Source organism: Cherax quadricarinatus, chromosome 39, assembly GCF_038502225.1.
Source record: "Cherax quadricarinatus isolate ZL_2023a chromosome 39, ASM3850222v1, whole genome shotgun sequence".
Lineage (NCBI taxonomy): Eukaryota > Metazoa > Arthropoda > Malacostraca > Decapoda > Parastacidae > Cherax > Cherax quadricarinatus.
This window is the reverse complement of record NC_091330.1, coordinates 1,935,507-1,958,906: the sequence shown is the minus strand read 5'-3', so window position 1 is coordinate 1,958,906 and position 23,400 is coordinate 1,935,507. Positions and strand designations below refer to the sequence as shown.

The window sequence follows — 23,400 nt, the reverse complement described above, 5'->3', positions numbered from 1 at the left end:
AGACCATACAATAAGTGTCAGGGGCCCGAGACTGTTCAACTGCCTTCCAGCATACATAAGGGGGATTACCAACAGACCCCTGGCAGTCTTCAAGCTGGCACTGGACAAGCACCTAAAGTTGGTTCCTGACCAGCCGGGCTGTGGCTCGTACGTTGGTTTGCGTGCAGCCAGCAGCAACAGCCTGGCTGATCAGGCTCTGATCCACCAGGAGGCCTGGTCACAGACCGGGCCGCGGGGGCGTTGACCCCCGGAACTCTCTCCAGGTAAACCTACGACTGCTGCACCTCTCCTGCCTATGGTATATAAGCCACTTCTTCGCACATATGCTGTATTCTTTTCAAGACTGATGGACTGATTACATCGACTCAAGGCTGAGGGACTGATTACCTCGAGACTCCTCCTGTTCTTCACCAGTAATTTAATAATAAACAAACACAATGAAATATTTTTTTCGTTAGGTTCAGAATGATTTTTGCGAAATTATTGAATACACAAATTTTCGCTTGCCTTAATCGACAAGAAGAGCGTTGCTATTTAAGCCAGAACTGCAAGTTTTACCTATTCGGCACGATACACACACACATATATATAATCTCATAGATCATGGACAGTACTGGGGACGCCCCATACCAGGAGAAACATACCGGGAGAGAAATTTTTATCTAGGCCACATACATAATGTTAATTTTTACAATGGTTTTTACATACCAAATTATACAGAAGTGAACCAAGGAATACCAATGTGACTTATTCAATTGGGGTCCCAGTACGGGAGAGGTCATGGTCACCGTACCGGGATGGAGGTACTCACCAAGTACTGGTCGATGGGTTTGTCATAAACTCGCTGTATCTTGGTTGCGTTGAGGGCGTGAGCGATGTGCAGGGCAGTGCTGTCGAAGCGACCGTACTTGTAGTCGCTGAAGGAGGAGTTGTGACCGTTCTCAGAGCCGTTACCGCTACCGCTGCCCTGAAACAAGACCACACAACCACCGTCAGTCCTGGTAACAGGTTTCACACTGAGGGAGAGCAAGCAGGAAGAGAGGAGGGCAAGTAGGGTGAGAAAGAGGGAGGCAGGGAGGGCAAGCAGGATGGGAGAAAGGGAGGCAGGGAGGGCAAGCAGGATGGGAGAAAGGGAGGCATGGAAAGCAAGAAAGATGGAACAGAGGGAGACATGGTAGGCTAGAAGGATGAGAGATAGGTCAAACAATTATCGGAGAGCAGGCAGGGAAAGCAAGAGGGATGGGAGAAAGAGAAAAACAGAGAGAGCAAGAATGATGGGAGAGAGGGAGGAGAATTCAATTCAAAAAGCTTATTCTCTATAAGGATTACAATGCTGAGTTTACAATACGTTTAAGAGAGAGGAAGAAGTCTGGCTAAGATGGAATGGTAGAGAGGAAGAAGGGGAAAAAGATATGGGATGGGAGAATATAAAAGCTAGGGGAGTCAAGGAAGAATAGAGGGAAGTATTTAGGAAGAAAAAAGATAGAAGAATCAAGGAGTGAGAGAGGGGAAGGGGGAGGTTAGTTCTTAAGAGTGAGAGGAAATTTAAGGGTGGGAAGAAGGATGGATATAAGAAAGGATATACTTAGACAAATAGTCAAGAGAGATGCACTTAATGAGAAATATATATATATATATATATATATATATATATATATATATATATATATATATATATATATATATATATATATATATATATTATACATACATACATACTCTCTATGGAGAACCAGCAGGAATTTAGAGGAAAGGCTTGATCTCAGGAGACTTGCACTGTATTCTCATGCATTTGCACCACGCGAAAGCATTACTGCAGGAAGCATACTAAGTGGACGACTTCTCTACCATATGCAAGGCTGGCAGACGGAAGACCCTGATTTTTTTTCCTTGCATCGCTAAACCCGAGTGGGTCATTCAGTGAAAGGAAGGGTGGAGGCTCGATCCGGCATCCGCTGATGAATGATATCCTGAGACTGTCTCTCCAGTACCTGTTTGTAACCGTAATATCAGAAGTACTAATTCCCCGATACCTTCACACCCTAGTTCTATCAAAGTACTGCACACTCTTTGGAGACCACCTGGTGAATTTTCCAATGTGAACTGACCTCTAAGCCAGAAATTATGGAGGAGCCTTGGTTGATCACAGAGGTGAAGGTTCTGTGTGGAGATTCGGTGACCAGACTGTCTGGGACAGCTCTCAGGTTGTGTTTGAGGCCTTGAATCGTGGGGTTAGGAGACTGATCTTCTACAGTGATATACTAAGGACTCTGTTTTATAATGTAAGTGAATGTTCATTTAGGTTTAGTTTATCGTTTTCCCATTATCTCAATTGTCTTGTTTCCTTTCCCAGTTATCTTAGTATCAGATCCCGTTATCTTTGACCAAGTATATTGTTGTAGTAAGTATTAATAAACAGAAATAGTGTGAAAGTATAGTATTCACTTTCCCCATCTTTGTGTATAGACTGGTCTGTGTGTACTTAGTTAAGTGGAATAAAGTCTCCGATAGTGTATAGTGAGGTGAGATGATGTACTTGTTGAGAGTAAAAAAGAGCTCGTCTACCTAGCTCGCCCATGATACATCACGATACAGAAACTTAAAGACCCTGAAATCATACCCTGGTGTACGGAGACCTGAGAACGAGTGCCTCGCCGTCAAGGGAGGGTCGTCCTCCTGGTCGTATCTGGTCGTTGACGAACTGAGCAGAGCGGGGCACGTTAAGGGCGGACCTGATGCCCACCGCCTCCCCGTCCAGGTGCCCAGGGCCAGGCTTGGGCACATGGGACGAGCAGTACACTTCCTTGTCATCCTGAAACACAAGCAAACCCAAATATCATTAATATCCTAACACATACGGTCCAAATATATCAAGCACATTACACGACAACATTTGACATGTAAGACGTGTGGAAAACAAACATCTGATTAAATAAAAATAATGTAAAAATATATGCAAACAAAATCAAGATGGAAGACAATACATAGTAAAATGGAAATGAAACTTGGCGACGTTTTGGTCCGTCCTGGAACATTATCCATTCACGAGCCACAGGAAGAAATAGGAAGCAAGTCAGCGGTCAGGTCTAGGTACTGCGAAGTGAGGAGACAGGTAAGGTCAGGTCTAGGCGCTGCGAGGTGAGGAGACAGATAAGGTCAGGTCTAGGCACGTGTGTTCTGAACAGTGGATTGTGGAAAAGGACACTTGTGTACAGTTCAGGATATTTATTAAAGGAAACGTCTCTCCACGAGTGGTTTCATGAGTCCTAATACAGAGTAAGCTAAAACAGTGCAGGTGACCTGACGCAAAAGTAAGGCGAGGCGGGAGGATCGTCAAATTTAAAAAAAAAAAAAAAAAAAAAAAAAAAAAAAAAATATGTTGGACAAATATATAAGTGATAGGGGATATCAGCAGAACCTGTCTAGCGTAGTGTCAGCAAAACGAACACACTGAAGTTCTTAAAGTCTGTCGGAAAGGATTAGGCCAGGTTTCACCAGTGTATATAAAGTAAATGATAAGGTGGGGAGGGGAAGAAAATAAACAAATGAAGTGTCAGAGGAAGAAGTGTGAAGAAATATTGGCTCGAAGTACATTTATCTGACGAAATGCAAGTTTAATTTTCAGAGGACGAAGTGTGTTACAACGGGTTAATAAATTAAAAATATGGGAATGCAAAATGGAGGTGTCTTAATAGGAGCAGGTTTAGATGAAAAAAAAGTGATTTATGATGAGAACAGATAGAGTTTATGGGATTAGTAGGGTATCCATGACAAGAAAATAACTGTAAAGAAGAGAAATTTCAGGGTGGAGAAACTAAGGCTCACAACTGTCCTGGATGGACTGAAACGTCGCCCAATTTTCATTTCCAATGTTAGGTTTTATTGGAATTAAAGAAAGAGAAGGTAGTGAAACTTATTGTACATAGTAAAAAATGACTGAATAAATATACCGGCACACACACACACACACACACACACACACACACACACACACACACACACACACACACAATGATAATATGTACAAACAATACACAGGATAACATGTATGGACTATACACGAGATAATATGTAAGGACAATACACAGGATTGTGTATGGACAATACACAGGACAAATGTGTATGGATAATAGAGACAACACTGGGGGATGCTGTCAATAGAAGGTAACAACTTGATTGCCATGACTGACAACCTCGACTGTGTCAGCCCTGCCCTTCCACCTGACAAAAAAGTAATGGTACACAGGACACTTCAGTTTCATTAAACAAATTAGCTTTGTGTACCACGATCTTTTCATGTTCCCGGGATCACTGCCCCCCCCCTACGTCCCGGTCTCGGACAATCCTGCCAGAGTGCAAACATTTTAACACGTTTCTATTTTACACTCATTTAACAGGAGAGTAGTACCTCCACGGATGGCTGATGTCTATTAACCTACTACCATGGGTGAAGCTGGTCAATATATTATTCAAAATAAATTTTCAAAGCCGAGGCTAACAAACAAAAAAATTACACCGCATATAACATTCAAGCTGCCAACCTTGGTGCTGGTGAAGGCAGTGAATTGGGGGTACTCTTCCTTTCCTCGGATCCAACCTGATAGCCTCCCGTTCCCCAGGAGCTTTATGATCCCCAGGTTTAGCATTTCTCCGTGACTATAATAATGATAATAATAACAGAGCGAGGTCACTTGGCTCTCTAGTTGTGTCCCGGCACAATGTTCAGGGGTGTAGAGAATAGGCTACTCAAGATATATCTATATCAAATAGTATATAATTACCATTTTCTAGTAGATAAGGAACTATAGGTGTGATATATGTATATCAAGGACCTCATTACCATGCTATAAGTACACAAGGAGCTATAAATGTAATATATGTATACTGATAATCTTACTGCTACTGCGTAGCACTGGCCTCTTGATAGTCAGCACACAATAATATAAACCCTCAAGCCTCCTTAACTGGCATAAGGAACGAAGGAGACAGCAGCAGTAGCAATGTCAACTGTATGAACAGTGGTGACAGCAGCACCAGCCGTCACCACCACCAGCTGTCACAACTACTGCGTAAACAACAGCAGATATCACCTCCACTAAAGAACAGCAACCGCCGGAGCAAACAGCAGCAGTCACCACCACTGCGTCAACAGCAGCCATCAAAACAAGAGTAATCAGCAGCAGCCGTCAGAGTAAACAGTAGCATTCATCATCAGCAATCACCACTGTGTCAACAGCAACAGCTATCGTTGTGTAAAATACAGCAATCACTGTGTAAACAGCAGCAATAACTGTGCAAACAACAATCACTGTGTATAAAACAGCAATCACTGTGTAAACAGCAGCAGCTGTCACCACTGCACAAACAGCAGTATGTCGCCAGTGTGTAAACAGCAGCAGGTGTCAATATGTAAAGAGCCATCACCACTGTGTAGACAGCAACAGCTATCACCACTGTGGACAGCAGCAGCCATCACCACTATATAGACAGCAGCAGCTGTCACCACTGTAGACAGCAGTAGCTGTCACCACTGTAGACAGCAGCAGCTGTCACCACTGTAGACAGCAGCAGCTGTCACCACTGTATTATTATTATTATAATCAAGGGGAAGCGCTAAACCCGGAGGATTATACAGCGCGTGGGGGGGGGATGTGGAAGGCATTCAGGCTTAATTCGGGGAACCGGAGCACAGATCCAATTTCCTAAATCAAGAGCCCCTCACCAACATCAAGGAACCTTCCTTGAGGGGTGTCACCACTGTAGACAGCAGCAGCTGTCACCACTGTAGACAGCAGCAGCTGTCACCACTGTAGACAGCAGCAGCTGTCACCAACACTTGAGGGGGTTAAAAATATAGTTTTGTTTACATTATTTATATTTCATTTGTACTTAGAAATTAAAGTTGTATATTTGTACAAAACTTGCATTAGATGCTTGTATTTACTGTACTATCAAGTACACTTCCAATACATCATAATTATTTTATTCAAAATTTTTAATTGATACCAAATTTTATTGTCAATTTAGTTGTCCAGTACTGATGTACACCAAGTTCCTCTGTTCCCGTATTACAGCACTGTTCCCGTATTACAGCACTCTAAGTGTTGCAGCAAAGGTCTTTTTCATTTTGACAGGTGCAACTTGTCTGACTCCCAATGTGAAGAGTTAAGTGCTTATTAAGTGCAACCGGTGTAGTGGAACAGTGTATACTTGGAGAGAATGGTAAGTTCTGACGCTCCGCAGCCTGGCAAAATACAATGATGTACTGCGTCTCTACTGGCAAACATATTTTAACCCCAGATACGTACAGTAAATATTACTGCAGGCTCTATCATTGTGGACTGAAATTATTTCATTAATATTAACCCTTTATAAGCTTCCCAGATATTGAAGGAAAGAGATGACGAGTTTTGTTTAGCAGTGGTGTATATGGGTCAGGCCAAACTACCTCTATTGTACAGTATATTTAATATGTGAAAAATTATCTACAGTCATAGTAATAAAGTTATAAAGCAAGTATTATGATCATTTATTTAAGCTGTCATACGTGAATTGTTCTATTTTCTTATTATTATTATTATACATAATATATATATATATATATATATATATATATATATATATATATATATATATATATATATATATATATATATATATATATATATATAAAGTGCAGGCATTTTACTTCCCATTTCCAGGACTCAAGTCCGACTATATGAATATATATATATATATATATATATATATATATATATATATATATATATATATATATATATATATATATATATATATATATATTGTACTGGACTGTAGTGGAAATGACACTAAGACTATTCTATAATTTAATTTGTAGCATCATATATAAAAATAACGGTAAAATGCCTTTATATTCGTACTTGCAATTTATTTATATCTGAAAGCTAGTGTTTGGTTTGTACTCTAAACATTTCTATTTGTAGCTTTTGTATTTGTACTTGGTTTGTAATGGAGGGTTTCCAAAAATAAATATTTGCATTTGCATAAAAAATTGTAGATTACCGTATTAACATTTGTAGTTATGACCATAATTTTTAAAGGGGTGGACCGGTAAGCCAGCGGAAGGCCTCGGCCAGATGACCAAAGCTCCAAAGGCGGGTCATCATCTGACTAAGACCCGTGTCGGGAAACACTTGTCCTGTTTCCTGACGAACCTTACCTAACCTAACCTATCCCATGGTGGGCAGGTGGAGAGAAAACAGAAGCAACTATCACCACTACTGTATTGATAGCTGCTGTTGTCACCAGAAATGTGTAAACAACAACAAGTCACGACCAATCTGTAAACAACAACAGCTGTCACCACTGTGTAAACACAGGTATGCAAGGTAAAAAGAAAGTGTGTCAGGGTTCACGGCCAGAACACTCACCCTTGTCTACCTCCACTCTCTCTCTCCTCCCTGACACTCACACACACACACACACACACACACACACACACACACACACACACACACACACACACACACACACACACACACACACACACACACAGATCAAGAGGTCGTGGACAATCTGGCCAGAAAGGGAAAATTGCGAGCAAGGTCATGAATAATGCCTTTATGAATGACATACCATTATTATTATTTCTTCCAAAACCCTCCCAATACATTCCCTGCGCCCCTTTCCCATCTGATCCCCTCCCCCACAATTTCAAGAAAATCATTCTTCAACCTCTTACAACTACATATAGTATATGGATTTCTTCGAAATACGATTGGAAAATTAGAAAAATACCCCAAAGAACGGCACCTCAAGGAAACACTGCTTGAACAACCGACCGATTCTCAAATTTAAGTGAATTATTTCCTGATTTGTACAGCGTTTATTTTTGCGCGCTCGAAATTTGTCAAGAGATTTTAATATTTGTTATTCTCAGTTAAGTTAGGTTTGGTGAAGTTAACATATATTAACCTACATTTACGTAAAGTTACCGGTTGGCTTACATTTGGCAAAGGGGGGGGGGTACCATACACGTCTGGAGTGTGTGTTGTAGCGGACGATAAAGTAGCAGGAAGACTGGACGAGCAGCGAGTCACACGATTGACAAAAATCAGGTCTATATCATTTTTATTGGGAAGCGCTTTAGTCACATAGTGCCTGGAGATTTGTGGTAATCGGATTTAACCTAAAAAAAAAAAATGAGGACAGGGCCCATTCTTTGGGTCAAAAAGCGTCACCAGCATCATTTTGAGTCAAGAGACCGTCACTAGCATCATAGCGCCCCACTAGAAGGGAAGACAGACGAATACGTACTATGATCAACACAGAGCAGCGGCACCTAGGCGGCTTCATAATTCTACATGTTACAAAGGTCACAAAAACGCTAGCAATGGAAATCTCAAAAGAACCTTCCAGGAAATCATTATGGTGATAATGTTTTCATCTCTGATACCAACAATTAACCAGCAGCAATTTATCCTTCATTTTTTTTTAAGTGTTCATGAGAAAACGTACGCTCTAGATTTTACAATACGCCCCGCGCTGTCAGAAGTAAACCACACATTTTTAATTTAGTTATTGTAGGTTATTATACGTAAATATAGTCTAATATCCATTAACGAGGCAAACAAACCAAGAACAACAATATTAAAAATTGACAAATTTCAAGCGCACAGAAACAAAAATAATTCGACAAATAACGCACACACCAATTGGTACACTCTGAGGTACAAATGAAAGTTTTTTTTTTTCGTTTTGTTTACAGTCGCAATTCATTAGTGCTATGATTATTACGTCTAGTACTAGTGCTGACACCAATGCTGCAGTCAACTAACACCAGTGCATGGTCCCAGACTAGGCTTCCTTCTTGACCGCCTAGTCAACCACAGCTCTTATAAAACTCAGTCAAGTACCTTAATTAACTACTAGGAGAGCTTGAAGTCCCTTGAACTGTACTCCTTGTAAAGTAGGTGAGAAAGATACATTATACTCTCCATCTATAAGATTCTGGATGGATTGGTCCCGAAAACTTTCCATATGAAAGCATATTAGAGTGACTGTAGTACAGTTATGGATTCCGTGTTGTTTATTCTCGTGCAAGGCATGCTGGATTACCAGCGACTCAGCATATAGTAGTGAGGAGTGGTCAGTCAGTCTTCATCACCTGGTCTGTCCATCATGATGAAATTCAGCTACTGCAAGCTTGTTAGTCAGATCACCTGAGCCATCAGTGAAGTACACAGCACTATTAGAACAATGCTTGATTCCGCGTAGCACAGTAGGGTCTGTGTTGCATGTTAGTTCACAGAGTGACGCAGTATAACAATGTCTGCTGGTTTCAGTTGCCATGGAGATCTTGGTCCAGCATCCCCTCGAAAACTTGTACCTTCATTCAGGTACCAAATACAAGCCATCTTGATACCTCGATGATGCTGAAGGGCTTTTCATGTAAGAAATTGGAGCTGTCATCCTCTTCCTTGGATCAAGCCTAATTACTTGCCAGTTCTCAAGCTTTCTATACCCCTCAAGGGTTTAACGCTTCTTCCTTAGATATAATAAACGTGGGTTCTCTATGGTTATCTAATACTCAAAGTCAGCAGTAGACGCAACAACTGCCAGCTCAGCAGCTAATGATGTTTGCAGTGTCCGGGTGGGTGTTTCAGTAAGCGGGTGGGTGTTTCAGTGAGCGGGTGGGTGTTTCAGCGGGCGGGTGGGTGTTTCAGCGGGCGGGTAGGTGTTCCGGTGAAAGTTCCGTTGAGAAGCTGGGTGTTCTGTTGATACGATGTGTTTCGTTGAGAGGGTGGGTGTCCCGTTGAGCAGATGGGTGTTTTGGTGGGCAGGTGGGCATTCCAGCAAGAGGGTGAGTGTTCCGGTGAGCAAGTGGAAGTCCTGGCAAAAGGGGGGGAGGGGGTCCCGATGTGTGATTATGTGTTCCGGCAGGAAGGTGGGTGTTCCGGTGTGCACGCGGTTCATGAGTAGCCGCCACCCGTGACTGGCACACATGTGACGGTGTTGACCTTACTAAGTGTAATGAGGGATACATCAGTGTGTCACTTCCAGACACAGGTGTACACACTCCCGGACACAGGTGTACACTCACTCGCTCTGCTCAATCACCAACCTCCTCCAGTCTAATCTAATTCACCTAGACAAATATTGTCTGACATAAACAACTAACCAAACACCACCGCCTAAGCAAACCTTGTCTTAAAGCACTTTATCAATGTTACTAAACAAGGACAGTGTACACTTGTAGTGTTGACACACCTGGGCCAGTGTGACGACAATGTACACATATGGGACACTTGGACCAGTGTAACACAAAAATCAATCATTTGTCTACTGTGACAACTAATTCAGCATCATGTGACAAGTAATTCAGCGATTGTTGGCTGTCTAGATGTTTAACACATGTATTGCTTGTGTCATGAGTTCCGTATGCATACTAGCGTTCTTTGAGCCGTGTCACATTATCTAGTCAAGTTTCTTTTGGGTAACGTTTGTCACATCCATTGCAAGGAGGAATATACATGTAGACTCATAGTGTTAATGCATCATGGTAGCTAAGTTTGGCTGTAGTAACCTCCTTGATGGCAGTGCAAGTGATGACTTGAGAAACCTCAATGTTTGGGATAAACATTGCGGTTAATAAGGGAACACTGTTATAGTTAATAGTGTCCACTCTGTGGGAGAAACTTTGTTCACACCTAATAAAAGTATCCACTGTGTGGAAGTTAGTTTAATATGTTTATTATGCACCCCATACCCATCCTGTGGGCGGTAGTCAAAAGGTTACAGAGGTACATAATTGGTCCAGGGACTGGACTCCAAAGTTTTGATAGCTGAGCAAGTTACAGAGGTAATGAATTCACAATTTACAAAGGTAATGAACTCACAATTTACAAAGGTAATGAACTCCAGGTAGGTCTAGTCACAATCATGACAAGTTACAAAGGTATTTACAGATTACAGAGGTACGTAATGGGTCCAGGGACTGGGCTCCCAAAGTTGTGATGGCTGAACTAGGTACAAGGTAATGAACTCACAAGTTACAAAGGTAATGAATCCTGTAAGAATGGTTACTTACGTTTATACATGGCTACAATCATGAACAAATTATAGTGTAATGAGCAATTCACACTTCCACACCCGGTCACAACTGTAGTGAGTTATTGGTGCAAATATTGATTGTTGAGACACACACACACACACATACAAATTCATACACACACACACATAAACACACACACACACACACACACACACACACAAACTCATACACACGCACACACACTCATACACACGCACACACACTCATACACACACACACACACACTCACTCGGACTCGACCCCCGCAACCTCAACTAGGTGAGTACACTCATACACACACACACGCACACACAAACACACACACACACACACGGGAACAGTCTATAGTTTTAAGGCGAGGTATGATAGAGCTCATGGAGCAGGGAGAGAGAGGACCTAGTAGCAATCAGAGAAGAGGCGGGGCCAGGAGCTGCGACTCGACCCCTGCAACCACAAATAGGTGAGTACACAGGAGCTTGGACTCGACCCCTGCAATCTCAACTAGGTGAGTGCACACACATACATACATACATACATACACACACACACACACACACACACACACACACACACACACACACACACACACATGCACACGTGTGGTAATGCTTTATTTGCAGCTAGCAAAGTCAGGGTATTTCTCCAGAATGGTCTGCATTATACCACTGTGGATAAAGTACTTTGCCATTTCTTGAACATTTATGAGCGAGTTGTTTCTAAATTCATTAATTTTATCACACTCCAGTACATAATGACGTAGGGTGTGACAATAGTCCATCTGGCAAAGTTTACATTTCGTTTGGTCTACATCTGGTGGTGGTGATTTAACCTGCCAAAGATACTTGTAACCCAGCCGGAGCCGGGCAGTAGTGACATCCAAGAGTCTGCTTATTTTGTTGGATGCACCATAGACATGTGGCTCCTCCTGCATGACAGAATGATGATAGATGGACTCACTGGTGTCAATCTCCCTGAGCCTTAAGTCCATAAAATTCAGTTGAAGTTCTTTTCGTATTATTGTTCTCAAACTACTACCTGACAAGCCGAGACTGTAATCTACTCCCTCTTTGAAAGCATACAGCTTAGCCAATTTATCAGTTCTATCATGCATCTGAAGACCAATGTGAGATGGAATCCACAGCATGTGCACTCTGACTCCACTGTCCACAATCCTACCATACCTGTGTCTGGCTTCTGACACAAGCATGCAACAATTTATGCTTAATGAGTTGAGAGCATTTATGGATGACAGAGAATCAGTTACAATTAAACTGTCAATCTTTGATACATAGATGCATTTCAGTGCAAGGAGTATAGCAAACAGTTCTGTCTGAAGGGTAGAGGCCCAATTATTGATGCGTGCTCCAATTTCTTTAAGAGAGCCATCACTCTGTACGACAACAGCAGCACTACCAGCTGCACCAGTGGATTGGTGAACAGAATCATCAGCGTAAATAATTTGCGAGAGTGTGTGCTGTGTGACTAAGTTATCAATACAGCTTAAGGCCTCATGTTTGGCTTCAAGGCGAAGTTTTGGTTGTGATTTAAGAAGTAGTTTGGGGGGAAATGGAGGAATGGTAGTTTGGAATGGGGTAATATTCCATGGAGCGGAGAAGTGCCGCTGTTGCCTTACTTGACATAGATCATGTATCTGATTCATGCGGAGGTCGGTTCCAGTTTTTTCGATCCATCTGGAGGAGTGTTCACCAGTGCTGAGGAAAGTTTGGAGGGCTTCTGTGCAGGGGTTTGAATGAGCTTGCCTGAGCATATTAACCCCAATTAGGATATTTCTTTCAGTAACACGATCTCTGATGCTTGGAATATCAAGTTCTTTTTGCATATTTAAAATTTTGGCAGTACGAGGGCATCCTAAAATGATCCTCATTGCTTCGTTCTGCAGTTTTTCCAGCCCTCCAAGCTTCCAGTCAGACACAAGAGCAAGTAGTGGCGCAGCATAATCAACCAATGATCTAATATAAGCAAGATACATAATTTTCACAATTTTAACATTAGCACCATACCTGGGGTGAAGCCCTGCCACAACTCTAAGTGCTCTTAGTCGTTTTTTGTATTGGCGACAAAGTCTTGTTACAACAGGTCCAAGTAGTGGAACCTCAAAACCTAGATACCTGTATCTGCTTACATATTCTAGAAGAGACCCATCACGCAATTGGATCTGACGAACTGTGCCTCTCTGTCGAGGAGGACGCCTATTGAGTATCTTTGTTTTATCAGTAGAGATTATCAACCCCAGGTCCTGACACGAGGCTAGTACATGATTAAGAATGTTTTGGGTGTTGGAGAATCCGGTGGTGTGAATCATTATATCATCAGCAAAACTAATCACATAATGATGGGGCTGACTAGGCATAGCATTAAGTAATGCATTAATTAGAATATTGAACAGTGTGGGACTGAGCACACCTCCCTGTGGGGTTCCTAATTCAAAGTCTTTAGTTACACTTCTATGTCCCTGGAACAACACAGACGATTTTCTGTTGGACAGGTAGCCTTTAATCCAGCGGAGAAGCCATCCTCCAACATCCATTCTGGCAAGTTCACTAATGATTACATGTCGGTTGGCTACATCGAAAGCGGATTTAAGGTCAAGGAAGGTAGTGTATGAGCTGTCAGTGTGCAGGGTGAGAAAGGTGGCTATGCAATGATGCACGCTCCTTCCATGCATGAAACCATGTAACCGGGGAGACAAAAATTGTTTGATTCTGTACATGAGACGATTAAGAATCATTCTCTCAAATGTTTTACACAAGCAGCTAGTAAGAGATATTGGCCGAAATGTATTTTGTTGATTGGGCTTAGGAATTGGAATGATGAGGCTGTTGGTCCAAGATTGAGGGAGCTCCCCAGTTACATAGCTCATGTTATATAATTCAAGTAATGGATTACCTGGTACTCGACACAGCAATCTGAGTATGTTGTAAGTAATACCATCCTCACCAGGCGACGTGGAGTTGCCCTTAGTTAGTGCTGCATCAAGTTCATAATTAGTGAAAGGAATGTTGCAATCATCTGCCTTGCTGAGCATAAAGCAATCAAGTCTCTCCCTTGCATCATATTTGTCATTTAATTTTGCCTGTGTGGTACTGGGAAGATTGTCATAGCTAGATGTAGCAGCCCAAGTTAATAAAAGTATCCACTGGGTGGGAGAAAAAATGTGGTAAGTGTCCACTGTGTTGGAGAAACACTGCTGTTAATAAAAGTGTCTTCTTTCCCAGGATGCCACCAGTTGGCTAACACTCAGGGATCTATTTACTATTTAGGTTAACAATTACAATAGGCGTAAGGAAGCGTCCAACGTTGCCACCTGTGCCGGGATGAAACCCGGGTTCTTTACACGAATGTCGATGGCGCTACCACTCGAGCCACAAGGCCTTAAGAATATGCTGAGTGTTGCTGCACCGACAGAATGCTCCACGGACGAGTGATGCACACGTCAGAGGAAGAGTTATTAATGGTAACGTGAAGGTGGTGATCGACTTAATATTGGCCGTCTCAGACTCGAGACTCTGAGAGAAAGCCTACCACCACACTTGCCGCCCCGACTCCAGGACAGGTGCACCGACAGGTATGTCTGGATGGGGGGACAGTGGGAGTGGGGTGTTGGTATGCCGGGAGGAGTGGGTTGGTATTCCGATAAGGTAGGTTGGTATGCCGGTAGTGTGGGTTGGTGTGCTGGGAGAGGTGGGTGGTATGCTGGGAGGGGAGAGCACGTCCACGTTCTCTACCATGACTCAACATTTAGGGAGTGGAAAAGTTACAAGAAGAGAGATGTAAATCATGGAGCATTTGTGAAAGTTGTGCATGTAATGGAATGTATGTGAGGGATAAACTATTTGCTGGGTGTATTAGGATTAAAGCCTATTGACTACATGAAGCCCACAAAGCTGAATATTATTTGCACACTACCTTAAAACAGCGATGAAAAGTTCATGTCTACAGAGATAGGACATCCCGGTGTGATAGGATTGGTACTGAGAGTGCATCCCAGGGGCCGCCCCGAGGATACACTCTTAGCACCAATCCTCTCACATTACGCTCCTATTTTTTACCAACCTCCTCCCAGTCCAGTATTTCTTCATGTTTACTGAACCTTTTGCCCTCCTTCTCATCTCAACTACTTTATATAATCACAATCCCCCCCTCTCTTTCCTTACCGAAGTCTCCAGGCTAAGGCCACATGTGATATACCTGTGACCAATCTCCCCGGCCATTGAGCCAGGCTTGTTTGGTGCTTGCCTGGTCAACTAAGCTGCTGCTGTTGGTGGCCCGTTAGCCCACATACCCATCACAGCTTAATTGAGCATATCTCTCACTCCAGCATGGTGATATGTAGATCTGCAAGCAGGCTCTCCAGTATCTTCCATGTATACATTATCATGTATCCCTCCATCCTCTGCTCCAGAAAACACATGTTCAGCATTCTTGGGCTTTCCCAGAAATTTGAACACTTTTGTGGCACTATTCCAGCTCTGATATCACTCCTGCTCTGAATGGGGTCGTCAACATACGACTCCAGTCGAAATAGCGCAAGTAATTTGGAGTGTGTCATCATTAGCAATATGTTATGAAAGCTCTCATTATCCATCCTGACATTTGCGTAGCTTTCGAAACATTTGCCTTACTGGGTCTCTAAATGAGAGGTTAGCTGATATTATTATACCAAGAATCATCACATATCCGCTTTGCTTTATCTGGGGGTTCTCCCGTATTTTGCATACCGTGTTATTTTTTTAGTAATTTTTTCCCATATCTGAACAACTGGAATTTATCATAATTAAACCATTTTTTTTTCTATTGCTGAAAGACTTTTACCCTCTTGAATTTTTCCTGTCCTCTGAGACGTTTATGCTCATTTTCGTATCATCCGCAAGTAATGATACGAAGCTGTGACGAATATTTTTTTGCTAAGAGGATGAGAAACAGTAAAGGTACCTATACTGTGCCTACATTTTCTGTTATAACAAGTGACCTCGTTTCAGATGTTATCACCCCATGATCACATTTGTCATATGTCTTCGCAAAATCCGTGAATACCACATCTATATTTCGATTACCTTCCAGAGCCTCCGTAATCTTGTAATGGTTCAGCATCTGTGACAAGCATAACTTTCCCATTCTAAATCAATGTTAGTTTGGGTTGCGCGGGTCGTGGTTTTCCACAAGGATTGTAATATGGCGTCTCATCACCTTTGCAAAGACTGATAACGTGTGATGTTAGTGCTGCTGGTTTGTACTGGTTTGCCAGGACTCTGCTGCCTCCTTTAGGAAGAGAAGATATGTCCTCCGGTATTTCACGTAGATGTAAGCTCTCTCTCCAAAGAATAGTGAGTTTGTGTTAGTGATATTCTGCACTTTTTTATAAACAAGAAATGCCACGAATACGGCCCAGGCGTAGCATGTGTGGGCATGTTTCTGTCTTTTTCAAACTCTATGGGATTAGTGCCTGTGTAAGATACAAGGTTTGTGGGGTAAACTGGGTTTATAAAAAAAAATCTGTATCTATCACTTTAGTCCCATTTATTAAATTGCTGAGGAATGATTTATATTGGTCAAAATTTTAAGGTCTTGTTCACTTCCTATTCACCAGTGTATGAACCACCTGTAAGTAAATGGCCAATTCAACAATGGTTTTCGTCTTGAATATCGCGTATATATACTATCTATATATACTATCTATATATATATATATATATATATATATATATATATATATATATATATATATATATATATATATATATATATATATATATATATATATATAATGCGAGAAGGGGAGGGAGGGGTAGAAGCACAATGTAGCCAACACGGCTAAAATCCAAGTACTGACCTGGTCGTCCTGGTTGTTGCAGTAGGTTTTGAGTGTAAGCTTAGAGTTGCACACCTGACACTTGAAGCAACCCGTGTGGAAGAAACTGAAATCCTTGAGGGGACCGATGCGGTCTACCTGGTAGACCGTGAGGCCGCAGCGCAGACAAGCATTCTCGTAGAGGTTCATCATGGTGGCTGGCATGTTGTCATGGAGACCACCACGTGCTGTCATAAACCAATCATATCAGTTTACCTGGCTTTATTAAGTAAGACACATGTGTAACAATTAGGTATCTTTATACCGAAACATTTCAGTCCGTGACCACCTCAAAACTACGTCTTCAGTTCAGGGTGACGGTCTGATTATATCGTCTTTACATCTCTACTGCTTCTACCGCCTCTTCTGTACTCGACTGAAGAAGCCTGTGTAGGCGAAACGTTTCGGAATAAACATATCCAACTGTTACACATGTGTCTTACTCATCAGCTTGTCAGTACTGTATACCATTAGATTCACCTAGCTTTATTATTAAACAAAATTAGGTACACTCAAGCATGCAGCAACATCGTACAATTTTGAATTAAGTTACATTGCGGTATCTGCCGCAATGTTTGCCAAAGTTATGATAGTATGAACACTCGCAGTGAATGAGAATATGTCACAATGAAGAAAATATAAGCTTCACCAAGAGATTACCAGACGGAAGAAACACTTTTGATATACCTTAGGTGAGTTACGAGAGTTTTCTACTCTCAGAGCCCGGCCTGCCAAAAAAATGAATATTTCTACACATACCCAACATAGCGGGAACACCACAGTGTGCAGGTATGAACAAAAGCTAGAAATATTTTCTGTCATACCCATCACACCGGAATACTTTCATGCATGAGGTAATGAAATATGTCAGTCTAAGCTGGGAAATTTCAATAAGGTTATGAGGATATCATCAAGCTTTCCACTACGACTTCAAGAGCTACGGCAGCTTAAAATATTTCGTGTTATGAGCGAAATATAACAGGGTAGCAGCTTCCGGGGTGGTTGCTGTACGCTTATATGTACCCGACCACAGTCTCATCCCTACTGCCAGAAACTACCTTACCGTTCATGTAAACTTCAAAGAAAATATATGCACTGCAATGCGGAAGAAAATGCAGAGTGCAATTTAAGGTGGGGTAGATTGTCAACAGTACTGTCCTCGGTCATGCTCGAGTCTAGCACCAGTAATATTCCCAGGAAAAAATGGCTCATTTTAAGTACTGAAAAAAAAGATACACTGCTATCTACGTCATCTATTCCTTATTAGATGTCTTTGGTGATGCTTCCCGCCCCTATAATACCAATTCTTAAAACTAAGTATGGATCCTACCTCTACCAGTTCGTCTTGGTCAGGGATTCTTAACCGGTACTGGTACCTAATAGAACTGGTGGTGGTGATTTCAACAGTCTGGAGAAAGGGGTATAGGGGGCATACTGAGTAGTCCACTGGGGGTCTGCAATTGTAAAAAGGTTAATAACCCCTGGTCTAGGTCATCCCACTTCCTAACCACCTGAAGGCTGAAGAAATACTTCCTGACATCCCTGCGACTCATCTCTGCCTTTATCTTTCAACTATGCCTTCGTGTACCTATTTTCCGCCCCTCAGTCAATCCCTGTTTATCTTATCAATTCCTATAGAGTATTTTGTATGTTATTATTATGTCTCCTGGTTCTTTTGTCCTCTCACGTCAAGTTCAGATCATTTAGCCTCGTAGCATATAAGCCTTAACGTTGGAACAAGCCTCGTTCCAGACTCCTGCACTTTCTCCACTTTCATAGCACTTTTTTTCAGGAGTGGCTTCCATACTGGTGCAGTAAACTTCAAGATGGACTTGACGTGTGCTGTTTAAAGGACCCTGAATTACTTTGTTGAGATTCCTAAAGCAACTCTTTAATTCGCCAAACGAGCATTGGCTGCAGAGGTTATTCAGTGCGGACGCGTGCGTGAGTGCACTATCATGCCTAAGTGTCCTTTCGTGCGCGTACTATGCCTGGGTGTGCTTGCGTGAGTGTACCACAATGTTTGCGTGTGCTTCCGTGCGTGAGTTCGTTTCACTGCATTAATGCGCGTATATACGTGTGCTTACGTACATTAGTGCGCGTATGTACGTGCTTGCATGCGTGAGTACGCTTGCATGCATTAGTGTGCCTGTATGAGCATGCATTTGCATGCGCGAATGCGCTTGCATGGGTGCGTAATATGTAAGTGCTCTTGCGTGTGTGTGAATGCACGTGCACAAGTGTGCGCGAATGCACGTCATTGCGTACGCGTGTATGCGTGTAGATACCTGCATGCAAGTGCGTGTATCGATCGATCAGTGTTGAAACTAGTGACAAGAGTGCTTGACACTCTGGGGAAGGAGGGTAGTCACCCTGTTGGGGTCGGGGTGTGGATGAAGTGAAGGGAGAGGGTGAGGATGAAGTAGAGGAGAGGGTGAGGATGGCGGGTATAGCAGGAACAGGGGTGTGTGGATGTGGGATGGCTGACAGGGAATATGACGATGCATGAAACACGGTACACCCACAATGATCATCGTGGTTAACTCCTAAACTTTACATAGTAAAGCCTGTAACAGAATTTTTCCAACTATAAATGAGGTGCAGTTCCTTGTCGTACCAAGACGATAAATGAAACTAACAAAAAATCGCCCAAGAGTTGGATGAAAGAAGTGAAGAATTAAAGAGCAACAGGTTTCTTGTTATAGTACCTCTGTGTTGCAATCCCAGAGATCAGTTATTAGATTTATAAAGAGCACTAAACGGTGGCAGTCATTGAGAACTGTGCTAAAGTGGAGGCTGGTGACAGGTGCAAAATAGTAGTAGCAACGAGATTGGACAGGAAAGTGAAATTAGAAATTCAGTAAGGGTGACTATCTATGAAGAATATGTGATGAATGGTTTTGAAAACCGACAACTTGTCGGTTTTCAAAACCATTCATCACATGTGACTATGTTGAGAATAACTTGCCAGAGTTAGAATCTGAATTAATGGTGAAATTTTGAGAGTGGTTTGAGTTTGTTTTATACTCCGTTCCAGTTTTATTTTTTTTTTCAACAAACCGGCCGTATCCCACCAAAGCAGGGTGGCCCAAATAGAAAAACGAAAGTTTCTCTTTTTAAATTTAGTAATTTATACGAGAAGGGAGTTACTAGCCCCTTGCCCCCGGCATTTTAGTCTCCTCTTACAACACGCATGGCTTACAGAGGAAGAATTCTGTTCCACTTCCCCATGGAGATAAGAGGAAATAAACAAGAACAAGAACTAGTAAGAAAATAGAAGAAAACCCAGAGGGGTGTGTATATATATGCTTGTACATGTATGTGTAGTGTGACCTAAGTGTAAGTAGAAGTAGCAAGACGTACCTGAAACCTTGCATGTTTATGAGACAGAAAAATGGACACCAGCAATCCTACCATCATGTAAAGCAATTACAGGCTTTCGTTTTACACTCGCTTGGCAGGACGGTAGTACCTCCCTGGGCGGTTGCTGTCTACCAACCTACTACCTAGATTCCAGTTTTTATATAACCTTTCATTTTTTGTAGCCGAGTAATTGAAATTTTTCAATGAAAATCATGTCCTCCTGTGACCCACTGGAAGAGCTGGTTTATTGATATTAGCTTGAATATTTGCTCTCCTCAACAGATACCACTCTCATATATAGTCTAGTATCGTTTAAAAAACGAAGATACAGTGCTATGATTTATGTCTCTGTTTATGTAGGATATGAGAATGAGAAAGAGAATTGGGCGAGTACTATACCTTGAGGAACAGATCATTTCACTGTGGCAGTATTACGGAGGTTACCAGCTTACATGCAGCCTCTGATTTTACTTTGAATATTACTCGTCGGATTCAGTTTGATAGGAAGTTAAATAGTCATGTGCCTCCTGTTCCAGTTATTTCTCTTCCATGCATTTTTTGCACTATTACACCATTGCATTTGTCGAAGGCTTTTGGAAAATTTGTGCAAATTACATCTGCCTTTTGTCTTCCAGCTAATCTAAGACCATGTTGTAACTGTTTAGGAACTGCGAGACAAGAGAGACCTGTTAAATACCACCCATATTAACCTGGGCTTTGCAAGTGTTCATAATTCATATGCTTAGCAATCTTGCTGCTTAAAACTTGTTTTCAGGGATTTCAATAATGTGGGACGTCAATAGTTTCAGTCTATATCAATAGTTGCTAATGCAAACACACACGCACGCACACAAGTATTCAGCATTCATATAAATACACAACAGGTGAAAGGTGAGCATTCTAGCTACCGTACTGCTTAACATATCAAAGTGATTGTAACAACTTTTCTGGCACACTGTAAGTCTTATCACCTTCACTGTATAGGTCGTTATTATTCATACTTATGAATATGGATTTACGAAATTTTGTGATTTTTGATAAGAGAAATTGTAGTTCGGTAGACTTAGCAGTATTTTTTATTCCAGATAGCATCTGATAAATAGCTAACTGAATTTCAATACACAACTGAAACTGCAACAAGCAGCTAACAGAATATTCAGCATTAGCCAAGAGAAAACCCAGAGGCAGACGGAAATCGTCGTGTGAACCGGTTACAGTGTAACCTAAGATCAGTGTTTCATACAACACGCACTTATGTAAATGCTTTTTTTTTCTCTCGTTTTTGGTCCCGTTATCAGTTTACATAAGCAGGAAACGGGATCTCAAAGAACGGCCGGGCCAAGGAAACCAGTCGGTTTTTTAAGCAATTTTTTTTCTGAAGCCAACGTTATTATTATTATAATCAAAAAGAAGCGCTAAGCCACACAGCCAACGTTACTTTGAGTCAATACCAATCAAACACGGAGACTAACCTTGCTAAAATGTTGGTGATATAAAATAGATTTACCTTTACAAGAACTTGCATAAAATTTTAACTGCTTTCCTTAAGGTGACAATTCTTCAGGTGACCCAGAAAATGTAATATTTACTGAATTAATGCGCATCCACTCGGCTAGGTACATTAAGGCATCATAGAGGTTTGATTCAAACCTAATGGCTAGAATTATTATTATAATCATAGGTCAGCGCTAAACCCGTAGGATTATACAGCGCCTGTAGGGGAGGGGGGGATGGAAGGTATTCAGGCTTAATTCAGGGAACTGAGTCACAGACCCAATTCCCTAGATCAAGAGCCCCTCACCAGTGTCAAGGAACCTCCCTTGAGGGGACTAGAATTGTTATATATTCATAATATCTGAGTTGTCCTTTTCAACACAACTTAAAAAAAAAAAAAAAAAAAAAAAAAAAAAAAAAAAAAAAAAAAAAAAAAAAAAAAAAAAAGCAGTCTGATGACCGTTACACGAAATAAGTTTTTATTCAGATTCAATTCACAAGATTTACTTTTTTACAACTGTCTTATATAGTAAGACAAAGATAAGTTAATAAACTCAAACACCACGTTCACATCTTACACTGAAGTATACACCAGGGACTGACGTGCACACCTGGGACTGACATACATCTTGTACCGACGTACACATGAGACTAACGTACACACCTGGCAGGAGTCAGGAGCTATAATCTATTGCTGGAAGCGCAACTAGGTAAGTACATGCGGATAAAAATAACAGTTGCTCTAAACAAACTGAACATCCTCACCTTGTGGACAAAAATAACAATACTCGAAACGATTTTAGAACACTTGCAACTTTCTAATGACAGTTTTTTTTAACTAGTCACGTGAGCGAAGACAAACGTACATACTTGAGCAACGATATACGGCAAAAATTATTTTATCGTGTATTCCAATTAGTATTCTGTTAAAGTGGGACCCGACTTCACTCTCACAAGGGTCAAAATCCAACTCGTCTCCCAAAACTAATGTTAACCAGCCTACTTTCAGTTCTCCGTTGTTAGGGGGTTGGTGTACTGGGTTAAAAGTCTATCAACTACAAGTGTTAATAAATAAGCCTACATGTAATATCTATTTAACTAGTTGAGGTGGTGGTGAGTGGGCGTTGTGGTGGTGAGTGGGCGTTGTGGTGGTGAGTGGGCGTTGCGGTGGTGGTGAGTGGGCGTACTGATGGTGTAGTGGCGATGATGTGACTGTTGTAATGGCGGTGCGGCTGTTGTGATGGTGTGTAGGTGGTGAGTGGGTACTGTGGTGGCACGTGGGTGTTGTGGTGATTGTACACACCTATATATGATTGCAGGGCTCGATTCGTCGAGTCTTACCTCCTGTTGTGTGTGTGTACTCACCTAGTTGTATTCACCTAGTTGAGGTTGCAGGGGTCGAGTCCAAGCTCCTGGCCCCGCCTCTTCACTGATCGCTACTAGGTCACTCTCTCTGAACCGTGGGCTTTTTCATACCTCTGCTTAAAGCTATGTATGGATCCTGCCTCCACTACATCGCTTCCCAAACTATTCCACTTCCTGACTACTCTGTGGCTGAAGAAATACTTCCTGACATCCCTGTGATTCATCTGCGTCTTCA

The 23,400-nt window shown here is 41.8% G+C and overlaps 1 protein-coding gene across 1 annotated transcript in view; it reads right to left on the bottom strand.

Moving 5' to 3' along the window:
• Window positions 1–23,400, bottom strand: part of Hil (peptidase hillarin) — a 114,471-nt gene that overhangs the window by 78,481 nt on the left and 12,590 nt on the right. Inside the window, exons 2-4 of the mRNA XM_070092264.1 lie at window positions 16,926–17,131; window positions 2,621–2,812; window positions 812–967 (exon numbers count right to left, since the gene is read on the bottom strand). Coding sequence (XP_069948365.1) covers window positions 812–967; window positions 2,621–2,812; window positions 16,926–17,108 — 531 coding nt within the window. The 5' untranslated portion in view covers window positions 17,109–17,131. The remainder of the gene's footprint in view (window positions 1–811; window positions 968–2,620; window positions 2,813–16,925; window positions 17,132–23,400) is intronic.